Source organism: Patagioenas fasciata, chromosome 7, assembly GCF_037038585.1.
Source record: "Patagioenas fasciata isolate bPatFas1 chromosome 7, bPatFas1.hap1, whole genome shotgun sequence".
In the NCBI taxonomy this organism is placed as follows: domain Eukaryota; kingdom Metazoa; phylum Chordata; class Aves; order Columbiformes; family Columbidae; genus Patagioenas; species Patagioenas fasciata.
Window position 1 is genome coordinate 24,960,469 of NC_092526.1, and position 17,264 is coordinate 24,977,732.

General features: G+C 41.9%; 1 protein-coding gene across 4 annotated transcripts in view; it reads right to left on the minus strand.

The window, feature by feature from the left end:
* The window catches only part of TTN (titin), a 246,538-nt gene that overhangs the window by 28,186 nt on the left and 201,088 nt on the right, over positions 1-17,264 (minus strand). For all 4 annotated transcript variants that reach the window (XM_071811135.1, XM_071811134.1, XM_071811136.1 and 1 more), the window contains one exon: positions 71-17,176. In XM_071811135.1, the coding sequence (XP_071667236.1) occupies positions 71-17,176 (17,106 nt within the window). The remainder of the gene's footprint in view (positions 1-70; positions 17,177-17,264) is intronic.

The following is a 17,264-nucleotide window of genomic DNA, read 5'->3' on the forward strand; positions in this document are numbered from 1 at the left end:
ATTTTGAAGTAAACATTTTAAAACATGTATTGTTTTAGATATTAACAAATATTTTTCTTAGTAAACTCACCTGTTATTTTTGTTCCTTCCTTGGTCTCAGAAGGCACTCCAACACCATACTCATTTTCTCCAGAAACCCGGAAGTAGTAAATGGCACCTTCTTGCAAATCAGTCACTTTGTAGGACAGGCGATGACAGTTGTTTGTCACAGTGACCCATGCTTTTTTGCTAGCTTCTCGTTTTTCAATAACATAATTCTTTACAGGTGCCCCACCATCATTTTCAGGAACATCCCAAGATAACACAGCAGATTCTTTAGTTACATCTTTTGTTGCAATATTAGATGGTGGGCCAGGAGTATCAAGAACTTTGACAATTAAAGTCAAGGTAGCAGTGTTCAGGATGTTTTGCAATGTTAATGTGTATTTTCCTGAATCATTTCTTGTTGCTTTTTCGATAGTAAGAGATGTGCGATTATCTGAAGTATCAATGCTTGCTCGCGTGCGAAGATCAGTGTCTGGTTTGTTCCATGTTACATTTGGGACTGGTTTGCCTCTGAAAGGAACAGTCATTGTGAATGATTCACCAGCCTTTACAATTAAAGTCTTCCGCATTTCACTGTCAATATCAAAGGCAGGTTCTTCTTCTCTTTCTTTTGCCACCTCAGGTTCTGAGACATCACTTGGTTCACTGACACCCATTTTGTTAATGGATTTCACTCTAAAGACATACTCAGAGCCCGATACTAAGCCTGTTATGGTGTATTCTGTGCCTCTTAAGTTCTGAACAGCAGTTGTCCAGTCAGTTTCATCAGTTTTCTTGTATTCAACTGTATATCCTGTTACTGGAGCACCTCCATCGAACAGTGGCTTTGTCCAACCAATTGTGATATTTGTCCTTGTAGAATCCATAATCCTAGGTTTAGATGGGGGAGATGGGAGGAAGATTGGATCTTCTGCCCGTATCAATGGTGTGCTTTCACTTGGAAGACTAAGGCCAGCAGCATTTTCTGCATAAACCCGGAATTCATATTCACATCCTTCACGAAGACCAGATGATTTCACCCTTAAATCATAAACTGGCTTTTTGTTTACACGAATCCACCTTAGGCTAGTTTTCTCACGCCTTTCAATTACATAGCCAGAGATCTCATTGCCTCCATCAGACTCAGGTCTTGCCCAGCACAGAGTTATCGAATCTTTGCTTACACTTGTGATCTCTAAAGATGTAGGTGGACTTGGAACTGTAAATGGGTCTAGGGCTTTGACAGCCACACTTTCTAAAGGCTCACCAACACCATATTTGTTAACTCCCATTACTCTGAAAATATACTCATTACCCTTCAGTAGTTTTGTCACTTTACAGGATGTTGTTTTAAGCTCTGCTTCACAGAGTGTCCAGGCAATTCTGCTGGTCTCACGTTTTTCTACAATGTAATAATCAATGTCTGCACCACCATTTTCTTGAGGGGGTCCCCATGATAAATGGCACTTTTCAGCAGTAAGGCCATTTATTTCTAATGGGCCTGCAGGTGGGCCAGGTCTATCAAGTACTTTGCAATTAATTGCTAAAGATTTTGTTCCTGCAACATTTTGTAATGTTAGTACATACTGTCCTGAATCACCTCGGATACAGTCTTTAATGGTTATTGCAGTAGTGTGATCTGTTGAGGCTATTTCAACTCTAGCTTTTCCTTCAAGCTCCTTGCCATCCTTTGTCCATGAAATCACTGGTATTGGCCGTCCTGCAAGATCAGCATTGACTTTGAACACTTCTCCAGCTTTCACAACTACGACATCCCTGAATTTGGCATCCACCATAATTCTTGGAGCCTCTACATCATCTTTTACAGTCACAGGTCCAGTTGATTCAGATGGTTGACTGAAGAGTCCAGCAGCGTTCTTAGCAATCACACGGAATTCGTATCGCTGGTCTTCTGTAAGTCCACCTACGTCAAAATATGTTTCTTGCACATTAGTAAAATTACATTTTAACCAACGACCATCTGGTAATTCTCTGCGTTCAATAATATATCCTGTTACTTTAGCTCCACCATCATATTCTGGTTTAGCCCATTTCAATGAGACACTTGTTCTTGTAATATTGGTCACTTCTGGCTGACCAGGAGGATCACATGGATCTCTTGCAGCAACTGGTTCACATGATTTACTGCATTTGCCTACTCCGGCAATGTTTTCAGCATACACACGATATTCATACAGCAGTCCTTCATCAAGACCTGTAACTTTCATTTGTGTATCAGTTATAAGGCTCTTGTTGACTTTTGTCCAAAGAATGCTGCTTCTTTCTTTACGCTCCAAGTGATATCCTAGTACTCTGCTACCTCCATCATTAACTGGTACCTGCCAAGTTACAATCATGAAAGCCTTAGTTGCATGTGCCACCTGAGGAGTTCCAGGTGGTCCTGGAGGCTTAAATGGATACTCAGCCACAACAGAAGGAGAATTAGCATAAGTGCTTTTCCCATAGCGGTTTTCTGCAGAAACACGGAACTGATATTCAGACCCAGTGGTGAGTCGAGATACTTTAATTGATGTTCTAGCAACTGCTGCAGATACTACATCCCACGTTGTTGTGGTAGTGTCTCGCTTCTCCACTATGTAGTTGCTAATATGGCACCCACCATCATATGCTGGAGGCTTCCAAGACAGAGTTACACTATCAGCACTAACTTCATCAATATGTACATCAGTTGGTGGTCCTGGTCTGTCAAGGACAACTACAGTTAAAGAAGCTGTTGTTGATCCAGCAGTATTTGAAAGATGTAATTCATAATGTCCCAAATCTTCATCTGAAGCTTCCTTGATGGACAGTGAAGTTGAAGTCTTTGATGTCTGAACATTTACCCTGGTTGTCTCTTTCAAGGGATTCCCATCCTTCTTCCAGCTAATCGTTGGAAGAGGTCGCCCTCTGAATGGCACATCGATCTTAAGATCATCTCCAGCTTTCACAGTGAACGTGTTAAAAAGGAGCTCAGCAGATGGCTGGATTTCAATATCTTTTGCAATGACTGGGACACCAAGTTCTCTTGGATCACTTTTTCCTTTTTCATTAACAGCAATCACTCTGAAACTGTATTCTTCTCCCATACTTAAGCCTGTTATTGTTGCTTCTAATATTTTCACTTGTGTGCATGCACTCCATTTTGTACTTCCTTTAGATTGCATTTCTACTATATAACCAGTAATTTTACTACCACCATCGCTCTCTGGCTTTTCCCATTTAAGTGAAACAGAGTTGCGAGTCACATCAACAAGAACAACCTTTGCAGGTGGAGAAGGTGGTTCAGAAACCTTAATTGGATCAGGTGTTTCTGCTGGTAAGCCAACTCCATATTCATTTACAGCTAGAACACGGAAGTAATAACTACATCCTTCTTGTAGTTGAGTAATTTTGAAGGAATTCTTATTGCAGTTGTTCGTAACTGTGGCATATGCCTTTCTTGTGGATTCTCGCTTTTCAATGACATAGTTGGTAATTTTAGCTCCACCATCAATAAGTGGTGGTTCCCAGGCTAATGTTACAAAATCTTTCTTCACTTCTCTGATTGTCAGGTTTATAGGTGCGCTAGGTGTGTCAAGTACTCTGACATTAACAAACGCTGATTTTTTGCCACTGTTGTTCTCTAATGTTAGATTGTATCTGCCACTATCAAATCTATTCACATTGTCAATGACCAGCATTGTATAGGAACTGGTGACTTCAATCTGGGCTCGCTCACTGATTGTTCCTTCTGCTTTCTCCCATTTAACTTCAGGTTCTGGTCTTCCTTTGATGGTGACAAACAGGCGTAATGTACCACTAGCACGTACAGTGACTACTTTTCTGAGATCTGCATCGAGTTCAATTTCAGGAGGTTCAATCTTGTCTGCTGCTATGACTGTACCAGGTATAGTAGCAGGTTCTCCTACTCCTTCTGAGTTGATGGCACAGATGCGGAAGTTATACTCCTGGTTTTCTTTAAGTTTTGTTACAGTGAACTGGTTTGCTTGTAGGCCTGCTGGTGGGGTGCAGGTAGTCCATTCATCAGCAGCAGCTTCTTTCACTTCTACTACATATCCCTTAACTGGAGCACCGCCATCATAAATGGGCTTGCTCCAGGCAAGGGAAACTGATGACCTGGAAGTGTCTGTAACCTTTGGATTGCTTGGTGGACCTGGTGGATATAACACATCACAAGCACGATAGAAAACTGATGGCTCACTGGGTTCCCCTACCCCTGCAGCATTTTCAGCAGAAACTCTAAATTCATAGAAGTGCCCATCGGTAAGACCTGTTACTCGGAATCGCAAGTCTGAGAGCCTTTTCTTATTGCATTTGGTCCACCGGACACCATCTTTGTCTCGTTTTTCAAGTATGTAACCTTCAATTTCAGCTCCCCCATTGTCTTCTGGGCGACCCCATGTTACCACCATAGAATCTTTAGTGATCGCTGAAACTTCAGGTGTTGAAGGAGGACCAGGGGGTTTGTATGGATTACGAGCCACAATTGGCTCAGATTCCAAGGGTTCACCAGTTCCATATTTGTTCACTGCCATTACGCGGAAAATGTACTCATTGCCAGCAAGGAGTCTAGTTACTTTGTGGCTTAGAGCCTGCACATCTGTTGCTACTTGTGTCCATGAAAGTCTGCTCGTCTCTCTCTTCTCAATGATATAATGTGAGATATTAGAACCACCATCATGTAAAGGTGGAGCCCATGCCAAGTAGCATTTTTCTGCAGTGACACCTGTAACATTCAAAGGTCCTTCCGGAGGTCCTGGCCTGTCGAGCACTTTTACAGTGATTGGTATAGATTTTGTGCCACCAACATTTCTGAGGTTAAGAGTATAGTGACCTCCATCTACTCTTATACAGTCTTTGACAGTAAGAGTTGTTTTCTGAATGGTAGATTTGATTTCCATTCTTGCAGTTGCTTCTTCAAGATCTTTACCATCTTTTGACCATGTAATGTCAGGAATAGGTTTTCCATGGATATCAGCTTCAAGAACAAAGGTTTCTCCAGCATGAACAACAATGACATCTTTGTATTTAGGATCTAGTGAAGCCCCTGGTGCTTCAATTTCATCTCTAGCAGTAATGGGCCCTGTACTTTCAGATGGTTCACTCAAGCAACCTGCTGCATTTCTTGCAATTACTCTAAATTCATATCGTTGGTCTTCAACAAGACCGCTTACTGTAAATTCTGTTTCCAATACATTTGTAAAGCTGGCTTTCATCCAGCGACCATCTGGTAGTTCTTTCTTTTCTACAATATAACCAGTTACTTTGCTTCCACCATCATATTCTGGTTTTTTCCACTTCAGCGTGATATTATTTCTTGTAACAACAATGGCTTCTGGGCGGCCAGGTGGGTCACAAGGATCTCGGGCAACATACAACTCTGATACTTTGCTGACTTTGCCAATGCCAACAATGTTTTCAGCAGAAACTCTGAACTCATATTCAAGACCTTCTTCAAGGCCATCTGTTTTATATTTGGTGTCTGCAATGAGTGACTTGTTCTGTTTTGTCCAAAGAATGCTGTTCTTATCTTTACGTTCAAGATGGTAGCCAAGAACTTTGCTTCCTCCATCATTAACTGGTTCATGCCATTCTACAATCATATGGTCCTTGGAAGCTGCTGTTACAAATGGGGTTCCAGGTGGCCCAGGCACCTTGTAGGGGTACTGCACAACAACTGGTTTAGAATCCAAAGGAGAGCTCTTCCCATATCTATTTTCAGCAGAAATCCTGAACTGGTATTCAGAACCTGTTTTAAGCTTTGTTGCTTTGATAGTTGTTCTTGCAACAGTTGCTGACACAATGCTCCATGTAGTAGTGCTTGTGTCACGCTTTTCTACTATATAGTTGCTTATCTGACAGCCACCAGTATAATCAGGTGGATCCCATGATAAAACAACAAAGTCTGCGCTAACTTCATCAAAGCGAACAGGTCCTCGTGGTGGGCCAGGCTTTTCCAGCACAATTATGCTCAGGTGCTCTGTTGCTGTACCTGCTGTGTTTGTTGCTGTTACTGTATATTTCCCGAAGTCGTCTTTGTTGCTTTCTTTAATATTTAAGATAGTTGATGTTGATGTATCCTGAATATGTAATCTGGTTGTCTGTTTCAGTGGCTGCTCATCTTTTGTCCAAGTAATAGTAGGTTTGGGTCTACCTATAAATGGTACTTCTACCTTCAGATCTTCTCCAGCCTGTACACTGTATGTATTAAACATCAGTTTGAAACTTGGTGCAATTGTCAAGTCTTTAGCTATCACAGGAATTCCAAGTGCTCTGGGATCACTTTTGCCTTTTTCATTGTAGGCAATCACATGAAATTGATATTCCTGTCCTGGACTCAAACCAGACACCACTGCATTGCATGTTTTCGTCTCACTAACAACACTCCATTTTTCTGCTCCTTTAGGCAGCATTTCAACAATGTATCCCAAAATTCTGCTCCCCCCATCATGTTCAGGTTTTTCCCATGTAAGGGATGCACTTCTCTGTGTCACATCGGTGAGTGTTACTTTTCCAGGAGGCAGAGGTGGCTCTGAGGCTTTGACAGCATCCGTAGTTTCAGCTGGAACACCAATTCCAAATTCATTTTCAGCCATAACTCTGAAGTAATAAATTGCTCCCTCTGTGAGGTTTTCAACTTTAAAACTTGTCTTGCCACACTTAGCACTTACATTTGCAAATGCCTTCCTGGTTGACTCACGCTTGTCTATTACATAGTTCTTTACTTTTGCACCACCATCGATAATGGGTGGTTCCCAAGATAATACAGCAGAATCCTTCTTTATATCTTTTACCACTAAGTTTTGTGGTGGTCCTGGTGTGTCCAAGACTTTTACCGTAACAAATGCAGATTTAGAACCGCTGCTGTTCTCCAACTTAAGGATATACTTTCCAGCATCATTTCTATCACAGTTGTCAATTGAAAGCTGTGTGTAGTTTATGCCTTTATCAATCTGAACCTTTTCTGTGAATTCACCTTCTTCTCGAGACCATGTGATGTCAGGTGTTGGTCGTCCCCTGAATGGTATGTGAATCCTAGCAGACCCACCAGCTCTAACCACTATCCCTTTCCTTAGCTCTGAATCAATATCAAGTTCTGGAGCTTCAAGTTTGTCTTCAGGTTTAATAGTACCAGGAACTGATGCAGGCTCTCCGACACCAACCTTGTTGAGGGCACACACTCGTAGTTTATATTCTTGATGTTCCGTAAGCTTTTTGATTTCAAATCGGGTGGCACGTAGACCTGTTTGTGGAGTAACAAGTGACCATTCATCTTCATCTGCTTTACAAATTTCTACAATGTATCCCTGGATTTCACAACCACCATCATAAATAGGTTTACTCCAACCAAGTGTAACTGAACTTTTGGTGGTATCCACAACATGAGCATTTGTAGGAGGGCCAGGCTTGAACACGGGGTCACAAGCTTTAAAGTAAGGAGAAACTTGACTTGGTTCACCCACTCCAGCAGCATTTTCAGCAGAAACTCTGAATTCATATTCATGGTCCTCTGTTAATCCTGTAACTCTTAATCGCAAATCTGTAATTCGGCGTTTATTGCATTTTATCCATCTGATGCCCGCTCGGTCTCTCTTTTCTACAATGTAGCCTATGATTTCACTACCTCCATCACTATCTGGCCGGCTCCAGCAGACAGTCATAGAATCCTTTGTGATGTTAGTAATTTCCAAGGCCTTGGGGGGTCCAGGAACCACAAATGGATTTTTCATCATTACTGGCACAGATTCTAATGGCTCACCAACCCCATATTTGTTAACTGCCATAATACGGAAAACATATTCATTTCCTTCTAAAAGTTTTGTTACTTTCAGCATTGTGGGTAAAACCTCTGAAGCAACAACAGTCCATGCCAGGCGACTAGTTTCTCTCTTTTCTACAATGTAATGAGAAATATCACTGCCACCATCATGAAGAGGAGGAGCCCATGCCAATGAACATTTTTCAGATGTAACTCCTGTCACTTGGACTGGGCCCTCTGGAGGTCCAGGCCTGTCCAGGACTTTTACATTTACTGGTACTCTCTTTGTTCCTGCGACATTAGAGGCTTCTAAAATGTACTGTCCACCATCGACTCTAATAGCATCTTTTACAATAATTAATGTGCTGAAATCTGTGTTCTTTATTTCACATCTAGCAGTTTCCTCAAGCTCTTTATCTCCTTTGTACCACTTAATGGTTGGTAGTGGCTTTCCGTGAACATCAGCTTCAAGTCTGAATGTTTCACCAGCATTTACAACAATTACTTCTTTGTACTTTGGATCCATTGAAATTCGTGGAAGTTCAACTTCATCCCTTGCTGTTATTGGTCCTGTACTCTCAGAAGGTTTACTTATTGCACCTGCAGCATTCTTTGCAATTACTCTGAATTCGTATCTTTCATCTTCAGTAAGCCCAGTTACAGTGAACTGAGTTTCAATGATATTTGTGAAGCTAGCTTTCATCCAGCGACCATCTGGCAAGTCACGTTTCTCTACAATATAACCAGTAATCTTACTTCCACCATCATATTCTGGTTTGGTCCACTGTAGAGTAATAGAGCTTCTTTTTATTACAATAGCTTCTGGGCGACCTGGAGGATCACATGGGTCACGAGCTACGTAGCACTCAGAAACTTTACTTGTTTTGCCTACACCAACAATATTTTCTGCAGAAACTCGGAACTCATATTCAATTCCTTCCTCAAGGTTATTTGTCTTAAAACTTGTATCCTGAATAATAGTCTTGTTCACTTTAGCCCATAAAATGCTGTTTTTCTCCTTTCTCTCAAGATGGTAGCCCAGCACTCTGCTGCCACCATCATTTATTGGTTCATGCCACTGTACGATCATGGAGTCTTTCGTAACTGTTGTCACAAATGGTGTGCCAGGAGGTCCTGGTTCCTTGTAGGGGTACTGTGCTACAACTGGTGCAGATTCCAATGCGAAGCTCTGCCCATACCTGTTCTCAGCAAATATTCTGAACTGGTATTCTGAACCAGTTTTCAGTTTAGTCACCTTCAGTGTAGTTCTTGCAACAGTAGCTGAAACTGTTTCCCATACAGTGGTTGTTGTATCTCTCTTGTGGACAATATAGTTGGTGATCTGGCAGCCGCCTGTGTATGCTGGGGGATTCCACGACAGGGTAATACTTTCTGCACTTATTTCATCAAACTTCACAGGTCCTACTGGAGGGTCAGGTTTGTCTAGAGTTATGATTTCAACAGAGGCAGACTTTTGCCCAACAACATTAGCCACAGTGATTTCATAAGTGCCACTGTCCTCTTTGCTAGTTTCTTTAATATTCAATATAGTGAGATCAGCCATATCACTAACATTGACTCTTGTTGTCTGCCGTAATGGCTGGCCATCTTTTACCCAGGTGACAGTTGGTTTAGGTCGACCTGCAATTGGTACTTCTACTTTCAGGTCTTGTCCCACTTGGATACTATAACTGTGAAAAGCAGGTCTCACATCAGGTTCAATCACCAGGTCTTTGGCAACAATTGGGACTGCAAGTGCCCTAGGATCACTCTTGCCCTTTTCATTTACAGCCATTACTCTAAAAAGGTATTCTTCCCCTTGAGTTAAGTTAGTAATAACTGCTTCAAGTGTTTTTACGCGAGTACACTCTGACCACTTATCACTACCCTTTGCTTGCATTTCAACAATGTATTGTATGATTTTGCTGCCACCATCATGTTCAGGTTTTGCCCAGCTTAGTGAGACACTGTTTCTTGTGACATCATCCACTGTTATCTTCCCAGGAGGTTGCGGAACTTCAGCAACTTTAATTGGGTCACTTGTTTCTGCAGGGAGGCCAATTCCATATTCATTCTCAGCAGAGATTCTAAAGAAGTAGTAGCAGCCCTCCTGAAGTTGATCTACTTTCCATGAAGTCTTGTGGCAGTTTGTTACAACAGCTGCATATGCCTTTCTTGTTGCTTCACGCTTTTCAACAATGTAATTCTTTATTTTTGCTCCACCGTCCAAGAGAGGAGGCTCCCATGAAAGCGAAACAGAGTCCTTAGTGATCTCCCTGATTTTTAAATTAACAGGTGCACTTGGGGTATCCAGTACTCTTACACTGACAAAGGCAGACTTTGTTCCACTGCTGTTTTCTAAAGTCAGAGTATACTTCCCTGTATCAAATCTGTTAACGTTGTCCAGAACAAGGGAAGTAAAGCTGCTAGTGGTATCAATAATAGCTGTCTCTCTGATCTCACCATCCGTTTTACCCCATTTTACTTCAGGTGTTGGACGACCTCTGATGGGAACAAACAATCTTAAGGAACCTCCTGCCCTCACATTTACAATCTTCCTTAACTCCATGTCAAGGTCAAGGTCTGGTGCCTCCATCTTTTCTTCCACAACAACAGAACCTGGAACATCTGCATGCTCTCCAACTCCCACTTTATTAACTGCACAGATGCGGAACTTGTATTCATGTTTTTCCACTAATTTTTCTACTTCCATGTGAGTATTTTTAATTCCAGTTGGAGGGGTACAAATTGCCCATTCACCATCACTTACATCACATTTTTCAACAATGTACCCCTGAATTTCAGAGCCACCATCATAGATAGGTTTACCCCATGAAAGGAAAACTGAAGATCTTGTAATATCCACAACTTTAGGATTATTGGGTGGACCTGGCTTGTAAACAGGATCACACGCTTTGTAGTAAGTGGAAGGTGGGCTTGGTTCACTAAGACCAGCAGCATTTTCAGCTGAGACTCTGTACTCATAATCATGATTTTCTATAAGACCAGTCACTCTGTATCGCAATTCACTTATCAGGCGTTTGTTACATCTTGTCCAGCGAATACCTTCCTTATCTCGTTTTTCAAGGACGTAGCCTAGGATTTCACTACCACCATCTGACGCTGGCCTTTCCCATACGACTATCATTGAATCCTTGGTAATGGCTGTGACTTCTGGTGCCTTTGGTGGAAGCGGCACTACAAATGGATTCTTTGCGAGTATTGGTTCAGACTCAAGAGGCTCACCAATGCCATATTTATTTACTGCCATGATGCGGAAAACGTATTCATTTCCTTCTAAAAGTTTTGTAACTTTGCAGTTCAGGGTTTGCACATTAGAATCAACAACCGTCCACACCAAGCGACTGGTTTCCCTTTTTTCTACAATGTAATGTGAAATATCGCTACCACCATCTTGTAGCGGAGGTTTCCAAGACAGCATGCATTTTTCAGCAGTAACACCTGTAATCTCAGCAGGTCCTTCTGGTGGTCCAGGTCTATCAAGAACTTTGACATTAACAGGAACTTTCTTTTCACCTGCAACATTCTTTGCCAGTAGTACATACTGACCGCTGTCAACTCTAATGGCATCCTTCACACTAAGGCTTGTTGCAAAATCAGTACTTTTTATTTCCATACGAGCAGTGTTTGTCAGTTCATGATCACCTTTTAGCCACTGAATGGAAGGTATTGGTTTGCCACGAACATCAGCGTCAAGCTTGAATGATTCGCCAGCATGCACTACAATAGTGTCTTTGTATTTTGGATCCATACTTATATGAGGTGGCTCTACTTCATCTCTTGCTGTAATTGCCCCTGAGCTCTCAGATGGTTCACTGAAAACACCAGCAGCATTTCGCGCTATAACACGGAACTCATACCTCTGGTCTTCAACTAGACCGGTTACTTCAAACTGCGTATCAATGACATTTGTAAAGCTTGCCTTCATCCAACGACCATCCGGTAGCTCCTTCTTTTCAACAACATAGCCTGTGATCTTACTTCCACCATCATATTCAGGTTTCTTCCACTGAAGTGTTACTGAGCTTCTTGTGACAATTATAGGTTCTGGACGACCTGGAGGGTCACATGGGTCATGTGCAGTGTAACATTCAGATCCTCTACTTGCCTTTCCAATGCCCACTATGTTTTCTGCATAAACTCTGAACTCATATTCAAGACCTTCCTCAAGGCCTGTTGTTTTAAATTTTGTATCTGAGATAGGTGTTTTATTCAGTTTAGCCCACAGAATACTGTTTCGTTCTTTGCGCTCCAAGTGATACCCAATGATCTTGCTACCACCATCATTGACTGGTTCATTCCATTGTACCACCATGCTGTCTTTTGTGACATTTGTTACAAAAGGTGTCCCGGGTGGGCCAGGAACTTTAAATGGATATTGGGCTATGATTGACTCTGAAGTAAGATAGGTACTCTTCCCATATCTGTTTTCAGCTGCGATTCTGAACTGATATTCACAGCCAGTCTTTAATCGACATGCTTTTATAGTTGTTCTTGCAACAGTGGCTGACACAATCTGCCAAGTGGTGGTGGAAGTGTCTCTTTTTTCTACAATGTAATTATTGATAGAGCTACCACCATCATACTGGGGTGGTTCCCAGGAAATGGTAATACTATCTGCTGTTACTTCATCTACTTTTACTGGTCCAGTTGGAGGTCCTGGTTTGTCAAGGACAACAATATTTAGTGTTTCAGCTGCTTCACCTGCAGAGTTTGTAAGTTTAACTAAATATGCTCCCACATCTTCTCTGCATGCTTCTTTTATTGTTAACACTGTGTTGTTTTCTGAACTTTCTGCATTTACTCTTGTAGTCTGCTTCAATGCCACATTATCTTTATGCCAAAACACTGCTGGTTTGGGTCGACCGACAAAAGGAACATCAACCTTTAAGTCCTCTCCTGCTAGAACGCTGAAAGTAGTAAACAGTAGTTTGAAAGCTGGTGGAATCACAAGATCTTTTGCAACAACTGGTATACCCAGCTGGCGAGGATCACTGATACCTTTCTCATTCTGAGCTGAAACACGGAAGGTGTATTCTTCACCTTGGATCAATCCTGTGATGGTGGCTTCAGTAACTTTTACTGTAGCACAAGTTGACCACTTTTCACTGCCTTTGCTTTGCATTTCTACAATGTAGCCCAGAATTCTGCTACCACCATCATGTTCAGGCTTTTCCCAAGATAAGGATACACTATTTCTTGTCACATCCAACAAAGTTATTTTCCCTGGTGGAAGTGGTCTTTCTGATACTTTTATGGATTCTGAAGTTTCAACTGGAAGGCCTATTCCATACTCATTTTCAGCTAGGACTCTGAAGTAGTAGTTGCAGCCTTCTTGCAGTGAATCAACTTTCCAGCTGGTTTTGTGGCAATTTGCATTAACAGTTGAGTAAGCTTTTCTTGTTGATTCACGCTTTTCAACAATATAATTTTTTATTTTAGAGCCACCATCTATGAGAGGAGGCTCCCATGTAAGAGTAACTGATGATTTTGTAACTTCTTTTATTTTCAAGTCTTGAGGTGCTCCTGGAGTATCAAGAACTCTGACATTAACAAATGCTGACTTACTACCTGAGCTGTTTTCAATTGTCAGTATGTATTTGCCGCTATCAAATCTATTTACATTTTCAACAATAAGTAGAGTATAAGAGCTTGTTGATTCAATGCTTGCTCTATCCAAAGATTCCCCATGTTCTCTTGTCCATTTTACTTCAGGTGCTGGTCTTCCTTTAATTGGGACAAAGAGCCTTAGAGTACAGCAGGCTCTAATAGTGACAACTTTACGTAGTTCTGCATCCAGTTCAATCTCTGGTGGTAGCATTCTTTCTTCAGCTTTTGGAGTCCCAGGAACAAGAGCAGGTTCTCCAAGACCTTCAGAGTTCATAGCATATATCCGTATTTTATACTCTTGATTTTCTTTCAGATCAGTGATGGTAAAAGATGTGGCCTTTAGACCTATTGGTGGAGTTACAATCTTCCACTCGTCTTCTTCAGGCAGTGCGATCTCAACCATGTAACCTGTGATCTCTGAACCACCATCATATATTGGTTTGTTCCATGCTATTGTAATTGAGGACTTGCTGCTATCCAAAACACGGGGATTACCTGGGGGACCAGGCTTAAATACAGTATCACAGGCTTTATAGAATGGACTTGTTGGGCTTGGCTCACTGACTCCAGCAGCATTTTCAGCCATGACTCTGTATTCATATTCATGGCCTTCTGTCAGTCCAGAAACTTTATAGCGTAAGTCAGTAACAACCCGTTTGTTACATTTCACCCACCGTAGACCAGCCTTGTCTCGACGTTCCACAATATAATTAGTTATTGGGCTTCCACCATCAGAATCAGGATGGCCCCAGCAGACAACCATAGAATCTTTTGTAATTGCTGTAACTTCAGGTGTTTTAGGTGGATCAGGTGGCATGTATGGATTTACTGCAAGAACAGGCTCTGATTCCAGAGGCTCTCCAACTCCGTATTTGTTAACAGCCATAACACGGAAGACATACTCATTGCCTTTCAACAGCTTAGTAACCTTCACTTTAGTTAATGGAACTTCTGTGGCTACAGCTGTCCATGCCAATCTACTGGTTTCACGTTTTTCAACTACATAATGGTCAATCTTTGCTCCTCCATCATCCAGTGGAGGTAGCCATGACAGCACACATTTTTCTGCAGTGACTTCAGACACAGCCAAAGGCCCTTCTGGGGGACCAGGTCTATCAAGAACTTTAACATTGAAGATATGCTTGGCAAAGCCACCGGGATTTGTTGCAGTAAGTGTATAGGCACCGCCATCTCTTCTTGAAGAATCTTTATTGATAAGAACAGTAGAGAAATCTGCTATTTTTATTTCTAATTTTGCTGTGTCTTCAAGTTCTTTTTCTCCTTTTGTCCATGTCATAGCTGGTGGAGGGCGGCCTGAAACATCAGCCTCAAGTCTGAAAACTTCACCTGCTTTCAGCACTAAGGTGTCTTTGTACTTAGCATCCACTCTTATCTTCGGTGGGTCAATGTCGTCTCTACAAGTTATTGCATCTGATGGCTCAGAGGGCTGACTAACAGCTCCACCAGCATTCCTAGCAATCACACGGAATTCATAGGCAGCATCTTCTGTCAACCCACTTACAGTGAATTCAGTCTCTAGTATATTGCTGAAATTAGCCTTCAGCCAACGACCATTAGGAAGGTCTCTTTTTTCGACAGTGTAGCCAGTTATCTTAAAACCTCCATTATATTCTGGTTTAGTCCACTTCAGTGTAACTGCATGTCTTGTAATGTTCAGAGGTATCGGCTTACCAGGTGGATCTATTGGGTCTAGGGCAAACACAGGCTCAGATGGCTTGCTTGGCTTACTCTTCCCAGCCAGATTTTCTGCTATAACACGGAATTCATATGCAATGCCATCAGTAAGTCCAGTTGATTTAAAGATATTGCCTGATAACAGCATTTTACTTACAGTCTGCCAAAGAATGCTATTTCTTTCTTTTCTTTCAACGTGATATCCCAGAATTGGGCTTCCACCATCAGTAACTGGCTCATGCCAGCTAATGGTCATGGTTTCCTTGGTGACTGCAATCACCTGAGGAGTGCCAGGAGGCCCAGGTACCTTAAATGGGTAGTTGGCAACAACAGACTCTGAAGTAATGGCTGGACCAATTCCATATCTGTTTTGAGCTTTAACACGGAACTGATACTCAACGCCAGTAGTAAGACGAGTGGCTTTAAATGTAGTACGTATCACTGTGGTTGCCAGTTCAGTCCATGTGGTACTGTCAGTCTGACGCATTTCTACAACATAGTTACTTATTGGTACACCACCATCATTCAAAGGAGGCTCCCATGAGAACGTAAGAAAGTCACATGATATTTCATCAAATTTGATTGGTCCAGTAGGAGGTCCAGGTATGTCATGAACCTGAACTGTGATTACTTCACTAACTTCTCCAACAATATTTTTAGCTGACAGTGGATATTGACCACTATCACTTCGTTTACATTCATTGATGGTTAGTATGGTTGCAGTTGCAGTATTTTCATAATTTACCCTTTGTGTTTGCTTGAGTATCTGGTCTTCTTTCTTCCAAGTCACAGTAGGCCTTGGACGACCAAGCACAGGGATTTCAATCTTGATGTTGTCACCAGCTTTGGCAATGACTGTTTTCTGGTAGATACCACGGAGGTCAAACTCTGGTAGCATTGTCTGCTCCTTGATAATAACTGGCCTGCTTTCTCTTGGGGCACTTCTTCCAGCACTGTTAACTGCCATAACCTGGAATGTATACTCTTCATTTTCAGTCAGATTCTTTACTACACAGTCCAGTGTTTTTACAGTGGTGATGTGTGCCCACTGGTTGGTTCCTTTTCTCTGTGCTTCAATTACATACCCAGTGATCTTGCTGCCACCGTCATGTTCTGGTTTTGGCCAAGACAGGCTAACTGAGTTCCGTGTTACATCCATAATATTAAGGCTCTCAGGTGGGGATGGTGCCTCAGAAGCTCTTACTGGCTCTGTGGTTTCAGCTGGTTCACCAATACCGTACTCATTTTCAGCCAGCACTCTGAAATAGTATTCGCTCCCCTCAGCCAAATTAGGAATCCTGAAGGAACATTTTTGGCAGTTAGTTGAGACTGTTGAATACGCTTTCCGAGTTGATTCACGTTTCTCGACAATATAGTTTGTTATACGTGAACCACCATCTATCAGAGGCATATCCCACTGGAGGGTGATGCTGTCTTTGGTTATTTCTCTAGGCTTAAGGTTTATTGGCGGACCTGGTGTATCCAAGACTTTTACATTTACAAAGCCAGTCTTCTTACCAGCAGCATTTTCAAGAGTCATTACATACTTTCCTGCATCATATCTGGTGCACTCTGTGACAATCAAGAGTGTGAAAGAGTCTGTATTTTCAATACTGGCACGTCCTTTGAGTGAAACATCATCTTTTGTCCATGTAACTTCTGGAGTTGGACGTCCTTTAATTGGCACAAAAATTCGAATAGTTAATCCAGCTCTAACAACAAGTGTTCTTCTTAGCTCAGCATCTAATTCAAAGTCAGGAATCTCTTCCCGGTCTTGGATTTCCACACTTGGAATTATTGCTGGTTCACCAACACCTGCAGCATTCATGGCAGAGATTCTGAAATTGTATTTGGCTCCTGTCTGCAGCTGAGCAACAACAAACTGAGTGATTCTTAAAGCAGTCCCTGTTGTGTCTTTTATCCATTCCTCTTCTCCTTCCTTTTGATGCTCTACTATATAGCCAGTGATGTCCAGACCACCATCATAGTGAGGCTTGCCCCAGGCTAAAGATGCACTTGTCTTTGTAGTATCAGTCACTCTTGGATTTGAAGGTGGACCTGGTGGGTCTGAAAAGTGAGGAAAATATAAAACATTACATTACAGAGAAAGTTACTTTTTGCTGTCTGAACATGCTCCCCCTGCCCATCTCACCCA